The sequence below is a fragment of the Eulemur rufifrons genome, chromosome 7 (genome assembly GCF_041146395.1).
Source record: "Eulemur rufifrons isolate Redbay chromosome 7, OSU_ERuf_1, whole genome shotgun sequence".
In the NCBI taxonomy this organism is placed as follows: Eukaryota; Metazoa; Chordata; class Mammalia; order Primates; family Lemuridae; genus Eulemur; species Eulemur rufifrons.
Genome location: NC_090989.1, coordinates 173,814,140 through 173,836,670, shown reverse-complemented (window position 1 = coordinate 173,836,670; position 22,531 = coordinate 173,814,140). Strand labels below are relative to the sequence as shown.

The following is a 22,531-nucleotide window of genomic DNA, read 5'->3' as shown; positions in this document are numbered from 1 at the left end:
ATGGCATCCCATTTTCTAAAAGACAGTGTAAGCACTGACTTTGGAAACCTTGAATGACAGTGATGGAGGTTGAAATTGACCACTGACATTAGACCTATGCACAGATGGCTAACAGCAGAGGTGTTTCTAGAACATCTTCTCTTAGAGGACGGTGTCATGAGACAGAGGTAATTGACCTGTTGTAGGTTTTATTCTGGTATTCCCTTGGCTGCCTGACATTTCCGAGAACACAGTCGAACTACATCGTTAGAAAAAATAATAAATGTACCACCACCATTCGCTTGTTATTAATAGGCCATTTTTGAAGTTCAGTAGTTTTCCATCAGCATGATGACATTTCCTTTTCAACACTTAGTTCATTTTCATTTGATTCAGTAAAATTTATTGTATTCAGACACTTTATAAACACCGTGACCATTATCTTAGAAAATACTGTCAGAACACTGACACATAATGAGTACATAAAGTAGATTTACTGTGAAGAAAGGTTTGCAAATCTTGGATCAGGTCTTGTGTCCTATTAACTAATCCAACCAAAACTCTTAGTCAATTTTATTAGCTATAAAAGAAATGTCATTTAAAAGTTTTCTGATAACATTTACTTTTAAAACAACAGGCACTTTGAGGATGGATTTGGTGTTCTTTGTCTTTTGAATGATTGAGTTTCACCTGAATTAAGATTCTAAAGGCACATTTGAAACCTGAAATCAAGCTTGTCCATAATCTGTTCTGGAGACTTCTGAGCCCATTCAGAAGACAGGCTTTGGTGCCTTACCCTTCTGCCACTTAATAGCAGAGATAACAACCCAGGTGTGAAACTGCCAATAAAATACCCACCGTTGTCCTACAGCTAGAGTCAGGACAAAACTCCATCCTGGAATTTGCTGCAGTGCTTTTGCTATAAGGACTGTTATTTTATATGGGACTGAAATTTTTGTATGTTCTAATAAAAAAAAAATAGAGACTGGTGGTAAGTGGGACTTTTGGGGCTCCCTTTTCCAAATGCCTTCAACAATAGCAATTCCTGAGAGACAACTTTAAAAAAAAAAAAGGATTAATTATCTGGTGACTACATGAGCGGTGGAACAGTTTCCTTTGCTTCTGAGGGAAGAATAAACTACTCATGCAGGTTTGTGCTGGCAGCTGAGGCAAGACACGTTCAGAGGCTGAATTTTCCAGAACCAAACTGCAGATTCTCTTATGGGCTTCTGTTTCCTAGCAAATAGTAACTGGAAGCTATTTGCTAGGGATCCGAAACTCTGTTTTCCTCAGTAACTGACTGCTGCGTGGCAATTAGCAGCATCTCAGTGTGAGGGAACCTGCCCTCCCCTGGCAAAACCAGCAGGTTGTCATTTTCTCAAGACCCTCACGTTAGGAGCAAAGGCAGGTTCTGGAGCTGCCTGCACACACTGTTCCTTTGAGACTGGTGCCTTCATCTCCTGGCTCCAGCAGAACCAAGGAAACATTCAGGGCTGTTCCCCTAGGAGTGGGGTCCAAAGGGATGCTTTGGAGGATTTTTTTTTTCCCCTTCTACATCTGTGGCTTCCCAGAGGTGTTTATCAGTGTGGACAGAGCAAGATGCCAACCAAAGACCCTGTGGTGTGAAATAAGGTGCTCCCCAAGGCAGATAAGAAGACTCCGCAGCCCGGGTGTGTGTGTGTGTGTGTGTGTGTGTGCAGGACGTGCAAGCCAAGCGCGCTGAAATGCAGCTCTCCCCTCCGCCTGCAAAGAGTAGCTCGGCTTCCCTCCCTGCCCCGCGCCCTGGGGGATCGCCAGGGGGAGTCCTCGCTGACCAGGGCTTCCCGCGCCCGGGGAGCGCCGAGGGCTCGCCTGGCGGAGCTTAGCGCAGCCTGCTCGGCGCTGCGAGCGGGCGGGGGTGGACACTGGGCTTCTGTGTGCCAGTCGCAGCCGTTGGCTGGCGGGCGCCCAATCCCAGGGCATGCCGCCGGAGCCTGGCCAGGACGCACGGTGAGAGCCGAGTTTGGTGGCAGTCTTGACCCCCGGCTGCCAGCAGAAGCCGGCGTCGGGAACCCAGGCGAGCGGGCCGCCAGGGTTGAGGCTGCGGCTGCGGGAGGCTGCGGGAGGCGGGGACCCCCGGGGTAGGAAGGAAGGAGGCGGCATGGCTTCGGTGTTCATGTGTGGCGTGGAGGACCTGCTGTTCAGCGGCAGCCGCTTCGTGTGGAACTTGACCGTGTCCACGCTGCGGAGATGGTACACCGAGAGGCTGCGGGCTTGCCACCAGGTGCTGCGGACGTGGTGCGGGCTGCGGGACGTGTACCAGGTGAGCCAGGGCGCGCGGCACGCGAGGGCCCCTGCGGGATGCCCAGCACTCGTGGGAAGCGTCTTCCACCTGTATGATTTTATTCTCTCTCTCCCACCTCTCTTTAAACTCCTAGCGGACTGCCTGGTCCTTGAGTCAAATGCTCAACAGCTCTAGGTAACTGTTGCCTGACAAAGCTGGTGAATTTTTCAAACCGGGCACGGGGGGCACTTGGTGAGTTCGTCCCTGCGTCTGCAGGCATCTGCTATAGAGTGATGGTGTACTGGCTGGCACTTGGCTAGGAAGCCTGGAGCTTTGCAGCAGAGGGTCTGCAGGAAGCGACTTAGACATTCAGATGATTCCTTCTTTTCTTATTTCATTGGCGTGGAGGAGGCTACTTCAGAAGCAATGGTTTCACACCAGTTTACTGTCAGAGGGGGCCTTGGTGGCTTTGCATTCTTCCGTTTCATTTCAATTCAGTTTTCCATCAGGCAGCCCCAACCTGCAAGGCAGAGCCAGGAAAAGCTGATTCTGTGTCTGCTGGCTTTTGGAAGGAAGGACAGCAAATTGTGAATACTTTGCAGGAGGATGACGGGCTGGGGAAGGGAGGGGGGCCTGGCTGAGCGTTGGAATGCTTACGTGTGGATTTACTCCCTGTCACACAGAACAGCCCCTTTATTTCTTTGCTGGGTCCCATCCTGCAGGCAAAAAATGCAGCAACTTTGTTCAACTAGGGGTCTGTTCATCCTCTCTGGGACTACAGCTTGCCTGGATTTTTTTTTTAAAGCAGTATTTTATGGATTTCAAAGTCCTGTGCTTTGGTTGTTAATATCTTTGAGGTCAAAACAAATCTACATTTTAAAATTATACACGTTATCCCTGATGTTCACTATGGGAACATCGTATCATATTTTCTTTCCTGTGATGTGGAATAGCTTTGTTGTAGTTCTGGGGTCCCCCTACCCTGACCCCATTCCCAATGTGGCTGGAATTTATATCTCGTTATATTATGTCCTGTAAGTGATCAAGGGCCTGCTTTTAACAAGCCATAGTTTCCCATCCATCAGGCAAAATGAAAAGGCCAGCACTTAAGGTTAGACTATGGAAGTCTAAAGAGCCAGTGTCCCCTTGTCATCCTTGTTAAAAAGTGGGGAACATTTGAACTTGTGTTTTCACGGCTTCTGCTTTGTATAACATATCTGTGATATCTTGCGTTTTGAAATGGAATCCGAAAGCCAGGTTGAGAACCAGGGCAGCACGTGGGTGTTTGAGAGTATTAGGCAACTGTGGATATAGCCCATCTGGCCACATTACACAGCTCCCCTGGCTGTCTGGAGCCAGAGGTGTGTCTGTCTTTCAAGCCTTTTTCTCTCTAGGGAAATCCCTGTTCAGTTTGGTCTGTAGGATAAGTGCCCCTTGTGCAGTTCTGTTTTTTTCTTTTTAATGTTTGAGAAACTTTCAAAAAGAGAATGCGAATATTGTAGCCAACCGACAGGCTCTGTGCCTCACTCCCCAAGGATTCAGGGGATTTATGGCTTATCTCTAATACTTTTACTGACCATTCAAAAATGAAGATTCCAGAAACCTGAGACCCTGTGGATTCTTTATAAGGTTGATCAATAATTATTGTTAAGCACAATAGCAATTTGAGAGACTAAGCTGCTAAAAAATATATATATTTTCTCTTCTGTAAAATGAAATGGTGACTGAGCCGACACGACACCCTCTCATAATCTCATAATGATAAGAACACGTAAAATAATCATAGTAGCTGGTAGCGCACGTCTGTAGTGCCAGCTATTCAGGGGGCTCAGGCAGGGAGATTGCTTGAGGCCAGGAGTTTGAGGCCAGCCTAGGCAACATCCTGAGACCATCTCTGAAAAAAAACTGCTTCTTCTTTTTAGCATTAATCATTTGTACATTTCAGAATAGCTAGAAGAGAATAATTTGAATATTCCTAGCAGGAAGAAAAGATAAATATTTAAGGTGATAGACATCCCAATTACCCTGATTTGATTATATCAATGTATCAGATCATCACATGTGCCCTGAAAACTTGTATATTTAATATATATATCTCAATTAAATAAATTAATTAATGATGGCTTTTACAAGTATTGAATCCTAAGTAGAAGAAAATAAGTTTAAATTTTCCTATGTCTTTGGAGAAATAAGGTTTTCAAAAATATTTTCAGCCTTTGAAGAACCATAGTATTCTTAATTGTGCAGCCTAATTAATTGTTTGCAAAAAACGGCAATTTTCTTTAATGCTTTTCAAATGTTGAGCAAAAAAGTAGTGACTGAAATTATATAGAACTGAAAGGCAATAAAATAAAATGATTAATACCTTAGGCTCCAAGTTAGAGAGACAAGGGAGTGAATCCAACTTCTGCCTGTGTGTGAACTTGAGTAAGTTAATCTTCCTATGCTTCAGTTTTATCATTTATAAAATGGGAAATACAATAGTACTAGTCACAGAAATTGATAAGAGACTTAATTGACACATAAGATATTTACCATACTGCCTAGAGCTAGCATTCAATAAAAGTTATATTCTGGCAGTTAGGATTTTTTATTGTAATAGGAAATGCAACTCAAACTAGCCTACAGAGTTAAAAAAAAAAAAAAAAAAAAGACTTTTGACACAACAGGAAAGTCTAGCAGTACAGTGACCTTCAGGTATGGTTTGATCAGGGTACTGTGCCTATTCCCCATAATTCTTTCAGCCCTGGTTTTGTTCATTTGTTGGCTTTAGCCTCAGCTGGTTTCTTCCCACATGACAGCAGATAACTGCAGCAGTCCCAGGCCTCAGATCCACCCATCCAGAAAGAAAGATAATTTGTCATATCAACCAACTATCAAAAAAGCCTCAGTTTACATGCTGGGAGTCCACTTTAGGGACTGTACCCACCCCTAATGCCATGCACTGATTGGCACAGGGGATGGGATTCCAATTCATGCATTCTCAATGCAAGTGATAGGGCCCGAAAAGGGCAAAAATTGTTTTGGGGGAGGTGGCAAAAAAACTCCTTTTATGTATAAAGCACAGATATACGTACAATGCGTAACAGATATATAGAATATCTGCGGCATTAAAATTCAGGAGGGATGACTAGTAACCACAAAAATAGCTAAAAAGCCTCCTTAAGGGGGTAACAATGAATGAAAAGGTTGAGAAACGCCAGATTACACTGACTAGCTTAAGCCAGTGGGAGAACAGACCCACTTCTGCAACTGAGAGGGAGGTTGCCCAGACCACGTGGCTGCCAAACAATGAGGAAGGCTAAAACGCTTGGTTGAAATGCAACCAGCAATGGCCAGTGCATATTACAATCTCAAATCTAGTGCTCTTTTAAATAAAAATAATTAGTTATTTTTCAAGGTAAGGGCAAAGATTAATGCACAAACACCTTTGTAAGTATTTTGCCACAGTCATTTGAGTTAAGGGTGTGGGGACTCATCATTAGAATACCTGTATTGCTGTCCCATAATTAATGAATTCTAAACCAGAGGGGGAGTTTTCCACAGTACTGCCAGCTTTCAGGCGTATGAACTGGAAACACACAACCCGAGAGTTACATATTTTACTGAACCCAATTTTTTGTCATCTCATCGATAAAAAGGTGTCATTTTTCTTGCTTCTAGTTTGAATAGTCTTGCTCGTAAGGAAATCCAAAGCTCAATCACTCTGGAGAGAATTAAGGGTGGGGCGGGAGGTATCCATTACGTGAAATACCTGGCAGTCCCCTGGGGGTGTTTTGTTTATTCACGTACTATAAGTGAAATAAGATCTCTCACCTATTCATAAATTTGGCAACAGCGTTATTGCCTGGCTAGCAAAGCTGGGGAGGCATAATTTCTTTGGAACTGGACACTTCCTCCACTTCTGGATATTGGAGAGGAAGGTGACTTAATTTGCCAACAAACCATGAATAATTAAGATACTTGCTATAAGGCATTTCTGTAGTAATGCAACTCAATAAAAACCAGGCTGAGGCTGCATCGAGGCTGCTTTTGAACAAAGACTTACTTTATGAGTAAAGCCTTGAATATGGCTAAAGTAGCAGACATGAGCATTCACCTTCAGTTTAAGCTAAATTCCAAAAGTTGATTCTTCAGCCACATATAACTATCCTGCTTATATATTGCCTGTATGGGTCGTGTTATAGCAATTAATTAGGTTTCACAAACAAGTCAGGTGGAAAGTGATGGGGGAATATAGTTGAGAAAAGATCACTCTTTGCTTTTGATTAGATGTGACATGTTCTAACAAAGCCCTTAGTATATTACTTGGGATTAGGTTTTCCTTTTCTTCCCGATGTCCTAAAGGTAGAATTTCTTGCAAACCCTGAATGGAGTCATCGCCTCCAACAGAGGCAACTTGAACAGAATCTGGGATGTTTAAGTGACCATAAGAGGCTGGGTCAGCTCCCCCGAGGCAGGCAGAACAGGACAGAGTCTGTAGGCTCCACTTGCGCAAAGTTGACCTTGAGCAAATTGCTTTGCCTCTCTGAGCCTTATTTATTCCTGGGTAAGAGGGGAAAACAGTAGTAGCTGCATTAGGGAGAAATTTATAAGATAATGTGTGTAACACTTAGCACTATGCCCGGCACAAGAAAATGCTCAATAAATGTTAGCTCTTGGTTATGAAAAGGGCTTAACACCGACATTCAGAGTCGCTGGTAAAGGGTAGCTAAGTGTATCGCTGTGCTTTTATAAGTGCACTAGTTCTCTGGAAACTAAATTTCAATCTTTACATGTGAGAATGCTCAGTGAGAGAGACTGTGAAATTTCCCACAGCAGCACGTGTCGGGTGGACCTTGGGTATTTGGATGGTGTTCCACACAATAGAGCTACATCCTCTCTTAATTAAGCCCGTACATAAAATCTAGGAGGCCACAGGCATCCCACACTCAGGTTTGTGAAGATACAACCTCTCTATATCCCAGACTCTGATGATCTGTAAACTGGTACTGCCTGAACTGTGGATCTCACCACATTGGTTGGCCAAGGCCAATTCCGCATTGAACATTCGGTGACCTGTGTGCATTTCAGGTCATATACTGCTTGCCCGTCCCTACCCTTCACTCTCCACAGTCCTCTGAATTACATAGACTAGAAGGAGGGCCAGAAAACGATGGCCCACAAGTGAAGTCTGGCCTGCCTCCTGTCTTTGTCAATAAAGTTTGTTGGCACACAGCCACGCTTTTTCATTTACCTGTTGTCTGGAGCTGCTTTTACACTACAATGGTAGAAGTAGTTGTGATTCAGCTGCTTAGAGTTGAGTAGTTGATACAAAGATATATTGCTCACAAAGCTGAATATATTTACTCTCTGGACCTTTACAGAAAAGTTTGCCAAACCTTGGACTATTAATAGAAAAGAGGCAATGTGCTGGGTGGAGAATGTTACAGGCAGAAAAGTCCATAATTTTACCATAGAAAAACAGAACTTGAAAGAATATGGAAGAATGTTCTCATCAAAAACCTAGTCACTAGGAAATTAAGAAATAAATATTCCGGATGAGTGTTCAGTTTGCCTTTACTAGGTCCTTGGTTGTGAAACAATGATTGAAGTTATAGATTCATCCATTCACTTGTTCATTCATTCATATCTAAAATAATTATCAAGTGCTCATCAAGTCCCAGTTACTGTGCCAAGGTGCCAGCAACACAAAGTCTTCAAGAAATACATTGTCAAGTAGAGGAGACGGCTAAGGAGATCAAGGTCAATGAAAGGGCTTTGTCCTTTCAGGTGAACATTAGAGGGAGTCTAAAACAGACAGGAGTAAAGCAAGAGGAGGAGAGCTAAGGGAGCTTCCTGGAGGAGGTGATTCTTAAGCCGATCTTTGAAGGACAAGTAGGAGTTCGGTAGATGAAGAAAAGCAGTAGGGTATTTCAAGCATGGAACAACATGACTTTTGTGGAGAATTATAAAGAGTGCTCTTTTTAAAAAAGCTTGATGAGTAGAGAGAGACAAAGAGATTTTGATTGAGAATAACATCTGAACATGAATGACCTTGTGCTTTAGAATTGTGATGTTTAGGGGGATACCTTTGAGAGGAGAGACGAGGTTGATTTAGAACTATCACTGGCGGCAGTGAAGCTGATAGATTTGGGAGAGGGTGGCATAGCAGAGGCAGGAAGGGAAAGGAATTTAGGAGGCAGTTGCAGTGATAATGTTGTGTCAGTCAGGATAGGACAGGTTTAACTGTGGCAACAAACAGGTCCAGGATCCTAGTTGCTTAAAGCAATAAAGTTTTGGATTTTGCTCATACTACCTAAGCCATCACTGGTTGGCTCAGTTCATTACTGTCATTCAGGCCCACAGAATGTTCCTGAATATGCCCAGATGCTGTGAGAGAGAGTGAAGAGCTCTCCAGGGTCTGGCTCTGGCAGTTAAGTGCTTGGCCTCTGAGTGGCTCATGTCACTTCTCAGTTATGGGCAGAACTGGTCACACAACCCACCCAACCACAGGGGCCAGAAAAAGCACTACCTTCCATGGAACAGGACAAATGCTGATGCAGATTTGGTTCTTAGGAGGCAGAGCCCGAAATGGAGATGAACAAGTGGGAAGTTTATTACAGGGCCCTCTGAGGGCTATAGAAGGGAATAAAGAAGAAGGAGGACTATGCAGAGGGAGTTGAGCTACAATTCAAGCTCAGTGAAGAAAGCAGCTGACCTCATGGGTAGCACAGAAGCTGAGAGTTGTCCCCAGTTGGAACAAGAGGGCCAGGTCTTCCCCTTACCCTCATCAACCCATGTTGGAGAGGGGCTGCCCTTGAAAAGGGGTGGGGGTGACCTTGGAGGAGGCAGCTCTCTTTAAGGGAGGGCAGTTCCCAGAGGGGGCTGAGAGCCATCAGCTCACAGCACTGCCAACAGCTGGGGAAGTAAGTCTGAACAGCACATCACAGCATCTTTTGCAGCTGCCTACCAAACAGGTGCTAGGACCAAAGCCTGAACTGAAGCAGGGCCACCAGGACGGAAGTAGACAGTGAGATGGCATTGATGTGAGGACGTAGAATCTAGCTTTAAAACGTGGCCAGCCATCAGGGCAGTCTCCTGGCTGGATCCTATGCTCTGTTGAAGGGATCAGGCAGCCAGAGAGTCAGCTTCTTACTAGTGGTGAGTAACATATACAGAAAGGAGAGAAAACATAGGTGATAAATGAAATGAGTCCACTTATCACTAAAAACATTCATCTTCCACTTTTTCTGCTAACCAAAGACAGAGATTTTACAGCACAGAACTAAGATGCTATAGTACCCAAAAACTGAAATGGAAAACCACCTTAATTTTTTAGCCCATCTCTTCACATAAATACATTTCTAAAAGAACCGTGTCATTTAAGCTCAGCAAGATTAGTCTCAGGATCTTTGAAAAGCATGAACCTTTGTTGCACCGCTTGAAAAACATCGAGTTGAGAATGGACTCTCCTGCCTTTTCAAATGGATGTTTGTTTTTCTCATTCCATCTTTTCTTGGTGGAGCTGCAGCATAAAATAACTTCCTTGTCCATCCCCTACTTATGTTTATTCTGAACATTATATTTTTGATGTCCCAGTTGGTTGTTGTGGAAAAGTTTGAATGACTCAAATGAGGAATCAGATCTGTGGTTCTAAATTTTATAAACAAGACCATATGACTTACAACATGGAAAGGAGGCAGAAATTAAGCTCTCATAAAAAAAATGAAAATTAACATCCATATGTAATTGCGTACATATTGTGTATATATGTACATACATAACAGATATACATTCTGGCATCCTTGAAACAAACTTTAGCTATAAAGGAGGCTAGCAAATATGGCAAATTAAATAGTTTCATTTTCCCCTAATGTCCATTTGAGTCATTTTTAATCTCTTAAATTTTACATTTGTGTTTGGGTAATGCTTTTTGCTTAAATAGCTGTTTTCCCTTTAGCTAGTGCTTTTATATAATTTGGCTGTCTTAACTTGACCAATAGCTACTAATTATTAAGCAGTTGCTATGTTCTAGGCCTTACACTTGGTACTCTGCATGTATGATCTTTAAGGAAAAAAAACTTTTAGGTCTTACTAATATATAAAAATACAGGGCCGGGCACAGTGGCTCACTTCTGTAATCCTAGCACTGTGGGAGGCTGAGGCAGGAGGATCGCTTGAGGTCAGGAGATGGAGACCAGCCTGAGCAAGAGTGAGACCCCATCTCTACTAAAAATGGAAAAATTAGCCCGGCGTTGTGATGCATGCCTGTCAGTCCCAGCCACTCTGGAGGCTGAGGCCGGAGGATCGCTTGAGCCCAGGAGTTTGAGGTTGCTGTGAGCTAGGCTGATGCCAGGGCACTCTAGCCCGGGTGACAGAGTGAGATTCTGTCTTAACAACAACAGCAAAAAAGAAATATAAAAGATAATATAGCTAAAAACCCCATGCTTCACCCCTCAGTTTTCAGGTATCTTATTAAAATTTTGCCATGTTTGTTTTAGATACTTTTTTGTAACATAATAAAAGTGCATAGAATCAGTTGAAACCTCCTTTGTTCCTCCTTCCTCCCCCAGAATAATCCTACCCTGAAGTTTTTCATTCCCAGGCATGTTTTTGTAATTATGCCACATCTGTTTGTAGCTATAAACAATATATATTACTTTGTGTGTTTGTAAAATTTATATGGGTGTGTGTCATTCCTCTACCTTGCTTTTCTCTCAACAAGTTTTTGGGATTTATCTCTAAATTCATTTTAACCCTTGTATTTCATTGCATGATTTTATCAGTCTCTTACTGGTGGGCATTTAAGTTGTTTCCAAATTTTCAGTGTCCCAAAATACTACAGTGAAAATTTTTGTATTTGTCTTCTTACACATATGAGCCAGAGTTTCTCTATGGTATATACTTAAAAGAAAAGTTGCCAGATTTTCCACTTTATTAGCTGGTGTGCCTTACTTTTTTCCTCTTCAAGATGATATCATGAACCCCATTTTACTGATTTAATGTACTTATTAGCTAATAAGTCACAGTGTTGGAATTTGATCAGCGCTCTAGCTGACTCCAACACTCAGCCTCTGGCCACCAACTTGCTGCTTTATTTAAAGGCAAATGACACGTAATGAGATAATTTTATCATTTATTCACTATTCATTCATTCAATCAATATTAGGTGGAAACATAGCCTAGTGCTTAAAAATGAAGTCTATGAACTCAGACTGCCTGAATTCAGATCCTGACTTACTTTTTGTTAGCCATGTGAGTTCTCTGAAACTCAATTTTTTTCTGCTGCAAAATGTGAACAATTATAGTACCTACCTGAAAGAGTTGTTTTCCTGGGATTGTTATAAAAATTAAAGGTATTGATATTTGAAAGCACTGAAAACAGTGTTAGATCTATGGATGATGGGTGGCTAGATGGATGGATGATTGGATGGGTAAAGAGATGGATAGATGCATGGTTGGATGTATGCCTGGCAAATAATTATCTTCATGTATGTGTTGCTCAATTTCTTATGCATAGGAGTAACCTTTGAAGCTTCTAAAATTTGCAGAAGCCTTGGCCCCTCCTTCTTCTTTCCAGCACAGCTGAAGAGTCATAGCCTGGATGGCCACCAGGAAAAGGGCCCACTGACAACCGTGTAGAGGAACTATGCCCACAAGGTTTTAGGGCACAACTTTTTATCAGGCAACTCTGGCATCTTAACGCTACTGTCTTCTTGGTTTATTCTAGGAAAGCAAAGATGCTTGCAACTATTTAGTTGCTTTATTTCTTTCTCTCCAACAGGATGCTATTAAACTTTCTTTCTCCCAACCCTGAACCCCACTCCATAGGACTAAGAACCCCACATCCTCATGCATGAAGGCTCTGGGACCCCGTGGCCGCTGTCTTTCTCATCTGCATAAGCTGTTCTCCGATATGACCTTTAGATTTGCAGCTGCTAAGAAGACCTGGTTATTATAAGCGTCATGCTCTCCTTACATAGCGTAGCCAGCAAATATTTTGACAGGACTTAGTTTGTCTCATCTACATGTGATGAGATGCTCATTATCTAAGGAAGAAAAGTTCTTTGACAAAATAGGGAAATAGAATGGGCTAGAGTCAACTGGGCCTGGGTTAGAATCAAGCCACATCACATTTATCGGCTATATGACCTTGAGCCAACCTGCTTAACCCCTCTGAGCCTGCTTTTTTACCTATACAAAAGATAAAATAAGATCTATATTTTAAGTTTGGTATGAAGATTAAAAATAACATTGAGAAATAGTAGCTTTTCAAATGTAAAAATTTGGACCCTTTGCACAGAGTTGATCCTAAGCCAAAAATTATTATGCTATAGTGCAAACTCTGACCAAGATTTAAGACCAAATGGCCCTACTTAAGAGCTGTGTGACATGGGCAAGTGACTTGACCTCTCGATGCCTCATTTCCTCACGTATGAGATGGGGATATAGTGCCTACCTCTCAGGATTATTGATGAGACAAAACAAGATTATGTAGTTGAAGATCTCACTAGGATGCCTGGCTCATCTTAAGCACTTAAAATGTTTTAGTTATGGTTATTTCTATTTAATGAACAGTTTTCTATGTGTTGGACACAGCGCTAAGCACTTTATATTTATCATTTTATTTAATTTTCTAACAATGACAAGGTATAATTAAACCCATTTAGCAGATGCAGAAATGGTTTACAACTGTTACTTAACTGTTCAAGAGCAGAAATGGGAGCTCAGTTGTATCTAAATCTCATTCACTTGAGCCATTGAACAAAATGAACTTAGTTTGCTATTTACCTAAATTCAACCTCTTCTACGTTTGCCTTCATGGAGTCCTTTCCAGGACTCCCGGAGTCTCTAATTTGACCCTCTACCAAACTCTGTAGCCACAGTAGGAGATGATAAACTCATTTAGACTAAAGTAAAAAGGGCTGATAAGACTGCCTGCTCTATTTCTTTAAGGAGTCTTTCGACTTTAAAGGAAGACAAGGTCTTTGGCGAAGATACTAACTTCTAATTCCAAGCATCCGCAAACACATGACTGAGAGTTCTCTCTCCTCCTCCCACCCCAGTTATTTCTAATGTCAGATCATGGAGAGGTTCACATCAGCACAAGGGAATCCTCATGCATCTTAGGGGTTAAGTGCACAGACACTGGAGCTACACTGCCTTGGTTCAAATCCCAGCTTTGTGTAATCTTGGGCAAGGTATTCCCCTTCTTTGTGCCTCATTTTTCTATTTTTAAATTGAGAATATTAATATTATGCCTACCTCCTAGGGTAATTGTGAGAAATACATTATTATTTGTGTATGTAGGTGTACACACAGACACACACACACATCTAATGCTTAACAGTGTGTGGCATGTGCTGTGCATTAGATATCATACATTGTAACTACGATTCTACCAGATATTATCATTCATTATTTATTGAGCACCATTTACTGAGCAACATTTATTACCTTCTGGGCACTGGGGATACAACATCACAGACAGAGGTAGGCCCTGCCTTCGTGGAGCCCAGAGTCCACTGGGGATGACAGGGGAAATGTGACAGAAGGCTTTTGTCCAGAGGTTTTATTAATATTAAAGCCAAGACTCATAGGATAAGAAATAGCTTGACATGTGCTGACCAAAAAGAACAGCATTCCAAGTGGAGATAATAGCAAGTGCAAAGGTACTGAGGCAGGAAAGCGCTGAGAGTGTTCGAGGAGTGGAGAAAGAGCAGAGTGGCTGAAAAGTAGCAAGAAATGTGGAGGGTTTCAAAGGTGGGTTTGGCGAGGCAGCAGGGATTAGATCACATGGTGCCCTGGTTTCTGGAATTTGCTGTAAGTGTGGTGGGAAGCCACTAAAGATGTTGCAACACTTTCATTCATTCAACAAATATTTTCTGAGGCCCTATTACATTGTAGGCCTGGTCTAGGCAGTGGAGATATAGTAATAAACAAAACAAAAAATCCCTGCCCTCTTGGAGCTTGTTTTCTAGTTGGTTATTTTTTTCTCCAGTCTGGCCCTGTCTAATAAAATTCAGACTTATGTCTCTAGCTGCCTCCTTGACATCTCTACTTGCCTGAATAATCTGTATCTCAAACTGGCCATGTCCAAATTTGAACTCCTCATCTTCCCACCGAAACCTGCTCTTTCTTTAGTAAATGGCAAATCCTTTCTTCCAGATGCTCAGAGGAAAACCTTGAGCAGTCCCCCGTTCTCACATTCCACCTCTAATGCCTCAATCATCAAATCCCTTGGGCTGTACCTTCAAACTGTATATGCACTTCTCACCATCTTCCCCACCATGACCCTGGGCCATGCCACCCTTGTTTCTTAGCTGGATTGGTGTAGTAGCTTCCTAACTAGTCTCTCTGCTTGTGCCCTCTTTCCCTACTGTCTGTTCCCCACCCATCCCCCAGATTGATTTTGCTCAAAGTAAGTCAGGTCATGTCACTTTTCTGTTCGGAACCCTCCAATGACTTCCCAACTCTGAGAAGCCAACCGTACCATCCCTGCAGGGCCCTGTGTGCCAACGTGATTACTACTCCCTCTCCCTGGGCTCCTCCCAAACCCAGCAAGCACACTCAACCCTGGTCTTAACTCCCAACACTTTTCCCCTCTCTGGCTCTTCCCCAGTAACCCCACTGACCTCCTTGCCCTCCCCCAATCCTCCAAGCAAATTCCAGCCTCAGAGCCATTGCCCTCGGAGTGTCTCTGCCTGGAAGTTCGTCACCCAGAAGTCCACGATGTGGCACTTCCCTGCTCACTTCCTGCAGGTCTTTCCTGAGATGTCACTCAGCCAGAGAGGCGACCCCTAACCATGCCCTTAACCTGCTCTATTTTTCACGGTAACCCTTATCTCCTTCTGACTTTAAGAATGTATTTGTTCATATGCTTATTTGTAGCTCCCCAGCTAGAATGGTTAGCTAAAGGCATGTAGGACTTTGCTGTAGTGTCCTCTGTACCTGGAACAGTGCCTGGAACCTACTATGTGCTTCTGAACTACTTGCTGACTAAATGAACAAACGAATTTGCTTTACTCGCTTTAGCTACTCTAGGGAGAGTGGCTTGGAAGGAGCAAAAGCAGTCTTAGAGACAGTGGGGACCTGGGTGGGATGGTAACAGCACACGGTACAGGAAGACACTGAGCATTTGGAGAAGACAGAGGAGGAGGAAGGGGAGGAGGGGGAGGAAGAGGAGGAAGAGAAAGGAGCCTTGGTGGGACTCTATCCAAAGGGAATGTTTGCATTCTGTAAAGTTTTAGAAACTTCATACAGGGAAAAAGCCATGCATGTTGAAATATGTTAGTATGTGAGTGTTTATTCTTTTTCCTTTTTGAAAATAGCCCCAAGCCCTTGTAAGTTGATTGAGCATGCATTCGTTTGGCTTCTCTAATGACCGTTTCATGAGAAAAGCATTGCTTTACATAGCAGAGTGGGTTACTTCCTCCAGGCGCTGAGAAAATGAACTCACCCGGGGACCCCAGCTTTTGTGTACTGCCAGCTGCAAGTACCCACCCGTGCCCAGCCCAGGGCGGGGAAGTTGGCAGTTTCTGCAGTTCTTGTCAGCTCGGAGTGTCAAGTGATCGCTATTTCCTGCACCCAGCCCTGCGGCTAGGCTCTGGAAGGTGCCCTGTTTTTCCTGACCAATGCTGACAGACGTTGCAGACCATTTGCTTTCTTTTTCTGGCGTTCTTGTGGACACCGTTTATCGTGCTGACCCTGTCTCGAGTCCTTCCCGTCCACTGGCGTGAAGGGATGGAAGAGCCCTTCTGATCTGATTCGCCTAGATTTTTAGGAGCAGAAAACAGAAACAAAAACAAACAAACAAAATTTTTTTTCTGGTCTTTATTAGTGTTTAATTGAAAGATTGCTTTCCCTAATTCTTTGGCTAGGTTCAAGCTTTTTAAAATCCTGCAAGCACAGATAATAGGAAGAGAACTTGACTCCAAATTTACAAAAGCTGGTTATTGTGTCTAATTATTAACCTCAAATGACAGGTTCCGTCAGTATCATAATCTCCAGAGAAAAAAGTAATACTAGGTATTTCCCAAGTAGTTCCTAAGGAGAAAGCACATTTTCTTTCATAAATAGGCTAATACCAATTTTAAAATGGATTCAGTGTTTAAGTTTGAAATAAGTTGGTCAGGATATAAAGAATCTTAATTGTCAACTCTTACTTAAATTTATGGGGCTCTTTCTTCCTTAGAATTTTTATATTTTATACTTTCTAGGTATTGATGCCAGATATTAGTTCCAGCTGAGCTCATAAGATTTTGCTCTCAAATTCTTTTTGGAAATGAGAATTTTTTTTTTTTTTTTTAGTGAATATGTTTTTCCTTTAATAAACTTCAGAAACCAACTCTTAGTTTCAAAAAGCACTTTTTTTTTGAGATGTTAGTGCCAGGGTCTGAACAGTGTCCTTTATTCACTACCCAGTTGTATCAGTTTAATTTTTTTTCAGGCTCATATACTTCATTAGGTTACAAAAATAGCAAACATTTGCCACACCTTTATCTGTATATTGTGGTTTTAAGTAACTCAAATTTAATTATGTTCTTTGTACCTTTTCTCTTTTCTTCTGGCTTTTTTTTTTTTCCTCTGAGCTAAAAAGGTCATGCTTAAATGTATAAATAAATAAATTATATGTGTGTCCGTATTGTACTATATATGAAAAATGTGTAAATACATGTATGTATGTATGTATGTATAGGACTGTGTATCTGAAATTTTTCCAGAAAGTAAAACCATGAGTCAACATATTCATTAAGCATAGCTTTGGCTATTTACCCTCAGCCTTCAACATCACTTTGAAAGTTATAGTATGACTCTGAAATAATTAGTCAGTGCCAATAATATGGATAGACTCCATAATAAGTATATTCTTTAGAAAATTGCTATCAATTCTGATGAAGTTTAGCAAATGAAAATTTGGTAACTAAATTCATCTGTTTCCCTTCCTTAAAAAGAAGAAGATAGAAAACCAGGGACCCAGTTAGTTTGTGCTGACACTCCCGTGTCATCTCCTGGCTTGGCTTGACCACTCATCTGTGAAACGGGAAGGAACATGCCATGGGCTGCCTCCCTGGGAAGGACTGAGTGTCAAGTAGAAAGCAGAAGAGTGAGAGTTACTCAAAATGTGGCGATTGCATTTGTCCAAGAAGGACAGGAAGCACCTGTCCAGGAAGGACAAGGTGAGCAGTTACAGGCTTGAGGGATCTGTGAGGAAAAAGACACAGGGTAGCAGCCTGGGAGACCAGGCTGCCTTCCTCAGCCAAAGCAGCTTTATTCATTATTTACAGATATTTAATGGCATCGGTCTCAGTCTGTTTTAAGGGATGTTGTAATGAGATGAACTGCTTTATCTGTTCCCTTTGAGTGATTTGCACATTTCCCATGGGAGCTAAGGATGTTGGAGTCAGATCTGTAGGTTCTAATCTTGTGCTCCTAACTGGCTGTTGCCCAACCCCTTTGAGCCTCGGTTTCCTCATCTATGAGATGGGAACATAATACCTCATAATGTCAGGTTTAAATGGGACAATGCCATGTGGCTGCTTAGACCAATGCCTGGAACATGACAAGAACTCAATAAATTATAGTTTAAGGGGAAAAAAGCCTTGGCACTAAAATAGGCAAAAAAGAAAAGAAAAAGCATCCCAGAAATGGGATTCTCTCTTCCTCTCTCATATAGATGAAGTAACCTAAAATAAGGATGAGATGAAATGAGTATTTTAAAGCAGACGAATTAAATTATAATCTAATAAATTGTTAAACTTTTTGTAGGACAGTTTAGTTGTATCCAGTCAAAATGTAAGATATGTGTCTTCTTTGACCAAACATCTCCATTTTAGGAAATCGTAAGGACATTCTCACGTAATGGTATGTGTGCAAGGATTTTCATTGCACCATTATTTGAAATAGCAAACCAGTGAGAATGAATAGAATGGTTAATTAAATGCTAGTACCTCTGTATCATGGAATTATTCTATGAGATCACTAGAAAGAATAGAGTAGAGCTGTATGTCATGGCAAAGAAAATTGTCAATGATTTATTTGGGGGTAAAAACAAAAAGTACAGAATAATAGGTGGGAGATATATATACGTATGTGTATGCATATGTAGACACATGCAAGAAATGTATGTATGTGTTCGTGTATATGGAGGGATGGGGCTGAACATGGATATTAAAAACTTAATAATTTTCACACCTAGCAAGTGTAAGTGGGTGAGAGAGAAGTTTCTACTTCTTTTACTTTCATAATTCTGAATTTAAATTTTTATAGCAAGAATATCTATAATTTTTTCAATTTTATAAAACTTCCCATTCAAAACATTTGATCCAGCCTCTTGTGTAGACTATGTCTGGAGAACAGGGATCTGTCTAATTTAACCTTGTGTCCACTCACACAGTGCCAGCATGTAGTAGTATCTCCAAATGTTTGTCTAGTATATCCATTTAAAAATGATCATTAATTATTATTGATGTGATTGCTATAGAAAAAACGGTAATATTTATGCTCCTTGAGAACCAAGGAATTTTTTTAATCATGAAAGTACCATATGTCCACAAATTTAATTATCATAGATATGCATGGCTTACAATGTGCAAGTTCTTTAATGGTTGTTCATAGTGGTATACATTCACCAGATATTTTCTAAACATATAGTGACACGCATGCTATATTATTATAATATAAATTTTTACAAAGGTGAGATCATCCCATACATTTTACTCTGGAATGTATTCATTTACTTACTAACATATTGTACACACTGATTTATCTCATCATTTTTCACAAGTATTGTGTATTCAATTGTATGAATGCACCATACTTAATTTTATTAGTCTCCTCTTGATGCACCTTAGGTTGTTTCCAATTTTTACTAAGACAGTGCTCCAATAAACATTCTTATACATAAAACATTTGTGGGAGACTTTCTGTAAGATAAATACCTTGAAATGATGCTGTTGGGCTTTGGAAGGAATTTGGTTTTCCAAAAAGGTTGTGCCAATTTTTACTGCCACCAAGTGAACAAGAATCCTTCTTGTCCACACCCTAACCAACAACTTTGATTTATACCAGTCTACTGGCCAAAAATTTATATTTTATATCTGTTCTTATTTTACTTTATTAGTAGAGCTGTCCAACTTCCATAACTTTTTTAAGGGCCATGATGCTTGGAACACTGCAGTTGTTCTTGCCTGGTAACATTGGGGAAAACATATTCTATATTTTGTCATGGTATGAACTGGTTTATATGTTTTCAGAGCCAGACTTGAGAGCAAGTTTTAATCTCTTAGAAAATGTTTGTCATCTGAGAGTGATATGGAATTTCCTTGTATAGTTAAAATAGGTTTATGTAGATCACTGCTGGTTAAAACCAACGTGTCATAAAGATAGCTGTTCACATAAAGATAGATGTTCACATAGCCTGTCTGTTACACACAAAAATCTTAAGCTTTAGAAATAGCTGAGAATACCAGGGCCCACCTTTTTTTTTTTTTTTTTTTAACAAAATAGCCTTACTTTCAAAAAAAAAAAAAAAAAAGGAAGAAAGAAATAGCTGAGAATAGTTATTGCTTTTTACAGTGATTATATTGTTTGGTTTCCTACTGTGGTTTCCCCAATTACTATTTAGTGAATTTCAGCAATTTTGTTTTATCTCTTCTGTAAATGCTCTAAATCTCATTTAGATAAACTGAAAAGGAATCACCGAGGCCTTTATTTCTTTGTTTGTTTGTTTATTTATTTTAAACAAGGGAGGAAGCTTGGAGGTGGGAGAACAGAACTATGCATTGTTTATTTTCTCTTTTTCATCTTAGATGCCCAAGGCCTTTGAGCTGATTTGGTCCTTTAAATCCATATTTATTAACTGAAATATGATTTAACCAGAGTTGAATTGTCTCAATGAGATTTCATAGCCACAAGCAACCATGAAACTGTCATTTGTCTCATTTTGGGAGGCACCAGAACTGATTACTCAGGAGATGACTGAAACTGCTGGTCGCGTTAATGCAAGGGTTATTCTAGAGACAGTGCCCTGAGGATGAGGATGGATCGGCCTGCAGATTTGTTTGTGTATAGACTTTACTCTGGGCCAGCCTTACTCAGATGTAAATTGTAACTGCTGCAAGAAGTTTCCCAAAGAGGGCTTTTGTCATTTGTAGATGCCTAGCACTGACGGTTGGCATCCTGTTTGCACCCAATCTCCTTTCTGGAAGTGCCCACCAGGGAAATGGCAAGACGGCAGGTGGCAGTGCATGCTTCCTACTGTGGCCACCAAGGGGCTCGTTCTCGGTCTGCCCTCTCATTCAGCCTGGCCAGCCTGATACTTGCATGCTCTTATACCCTGAGTTTGAGCTAAAAGCATGGAACGTTTGGAAGTCAGAATCATGAAGGCAGCAGCTGAGGCGGGTGGGACACAGACAAGACAGTTGTAAGACATAAATTGGCTGTGTTTGCTCCCTTATGGATTCTCTCTTTTAGTGTTCATTTTCTAAGCCTGCTTCCAACAGCCATTTTTCCTCTTCTCTCCTAAGAGGCCTGATTTGGTTCAGGGATCAATATCATCCTCCTCTCACATGTAACTTGGGGAAATACTGCTTGGTCTCCAAACCAGAGCTTCCCGGCTTGCTTTCATGTCATAGAAAACACAGAAAGTGACAGTGTTTATAGCAGTCAGGGTAAATGGATGAGGCTGCTTGGGGCTGGAGGTGACCATTGCACAGTCTCCAGCTGCCTTGAGGGCTAAGAAGACCAAAAGCTCAGGATACCTATGGTACCTCGGCACAGTGACTCATGCCTGTAATCTCAGCACTTTGAGAGGCTGATATTGGAGGATCACCTGAGGCCAGGAGTTTGAGACCAGATTGAGCAACATAGTGAGACTCCCAACTCTACAAAAAAATTTAAAAACTAACCAAGTGTGGTGGTGTGCACCTGTAGTTTTAGCTACTCCAGAGACTGAGCCAGGGAGTTGGAGGCTGCAGTGAGCTGTGATCATGCTGCTGTACTCCAGCTTGAGTAACAGAGAGAAACCCTGTTGCAAGAAAAAAAAAATACCTATTACTCATATCCACACATTGGTTGTGGTTGAAACTAATCATGATGACCTTATTCTTCTGCCAGTGATTGGTTTAGGGTAAACATATGACCCAGCTATGGCCAATGGAGAGGGTTTTCTTGAAAAGCTCTCCAGTCTTAAAAAGAGAAATAGAAAAAAGAAGTGGTCCATTTTTTTGGAGTAGGGATGTGATGACTGACGAGTGGTAGCCCTCTTGCAACCATGAGAGTGTGGTGGCTTGAGGAGAACATGCAGAGTGAAAAAATAGAAGAAGCCTGGGACTTTGGTGGTTTTGCTAATCTGCAGACCTCACCAACCTTGGAACTTCCCTACGTGGACATACTGAGATGAAAAATTCATATTATTAAAGTTACTCTCACTTTTGTTTGTTTGTTACTGCAAAAAGCATTCTGATATGGTATCTTCTCAGGACTGGAAGGTCAGGACTTAGAGAAGAGTGATCCAACAACAAGAAGAAGATGAAAAGGTGCTCAAAATAAGAAACTGTTGAGGAAAGAATGATGATGTGCTGATAAAAAGAGAATATTTAAGCTCAAAGTAAGATGGGAAGAAGTAGAAGGAAACTATTAAAAAATCAATGTGCTTTGCATTAAAGAGAATAAGACTTTTTTAACACGATGGTTATCTTAACCAGAAATATTTGCCAGTATCTCACCAAAATGTTAGAGAAAAGGAAAGGATTCTAGTTAACAATTGTGAGAGGCAGAAGAGCATACAAGTCAAGAGCCCGAGCCTTGGAACCAAACCATAGGTTCAGATCCTGCATCTGCTACTTCCTAGCTGTGTAACTTCATGTAAGTTACTTAATTTCTCTGTATCTTAATTATCTCATCTGTAAAATGGAGATAATAATAATAGTCCCTATTTCCAAGGGATTATGGAGCTTATACTTGAAAAGAATTGGAACAGAGTCTGATGCATATTAAGTACTATATAAGTGCTTGCTATTATTAATCTATGATTATCATCTAAACCTATACTCATGCAAAAAACAAAGTCACTTAACACAGATGCTTCTACTACTACACAGTCACTAAAATGACTAAAATTAAGAAGACCTATAATGCCAAGTTTTGATCCGGGTGCATTGGCTTACACCTGTAATCCCAGCACTTTGGGAGGCCAAGGGAGGAGGATCACTGAAGGCCAGGAGTTCAAGACCAGCTGGGGCAACATAGCTAGGCCCCATTTCTACAAAAAATTAAAAAGATTAGCCAGGCGTGGTGGCATGGGCC

The 22,531-nt window shown here is 41.3% G+C and overlaps 1 protein-coding gene across 1 annotated transcript in view; it reads left to right on the top strand.

The window, feature by feature from the left end:
- Window positions 1-2,104: 2,104 nt before the first annotated feature.
- The window catches only part of FRMD4B (FERM domain containing 4B), a 167,967-nt gene continuing 147,540 nt past the window's right edge, over window positions 2,105-22,531 (top strand). Inside the window, exon 1 of the mRNA XM_069473792.1 lies at window positions 2,105-2,281. Within this exon, the coding sequence (XP_069329893.1) occupies window positions 2,120-2,281 (162 nt within the window). The 5' untranslated portion in view covers window positions 2,105-2,119. The remainder of the gene's footprint in view (window positions 2,282-22,531) is intronic.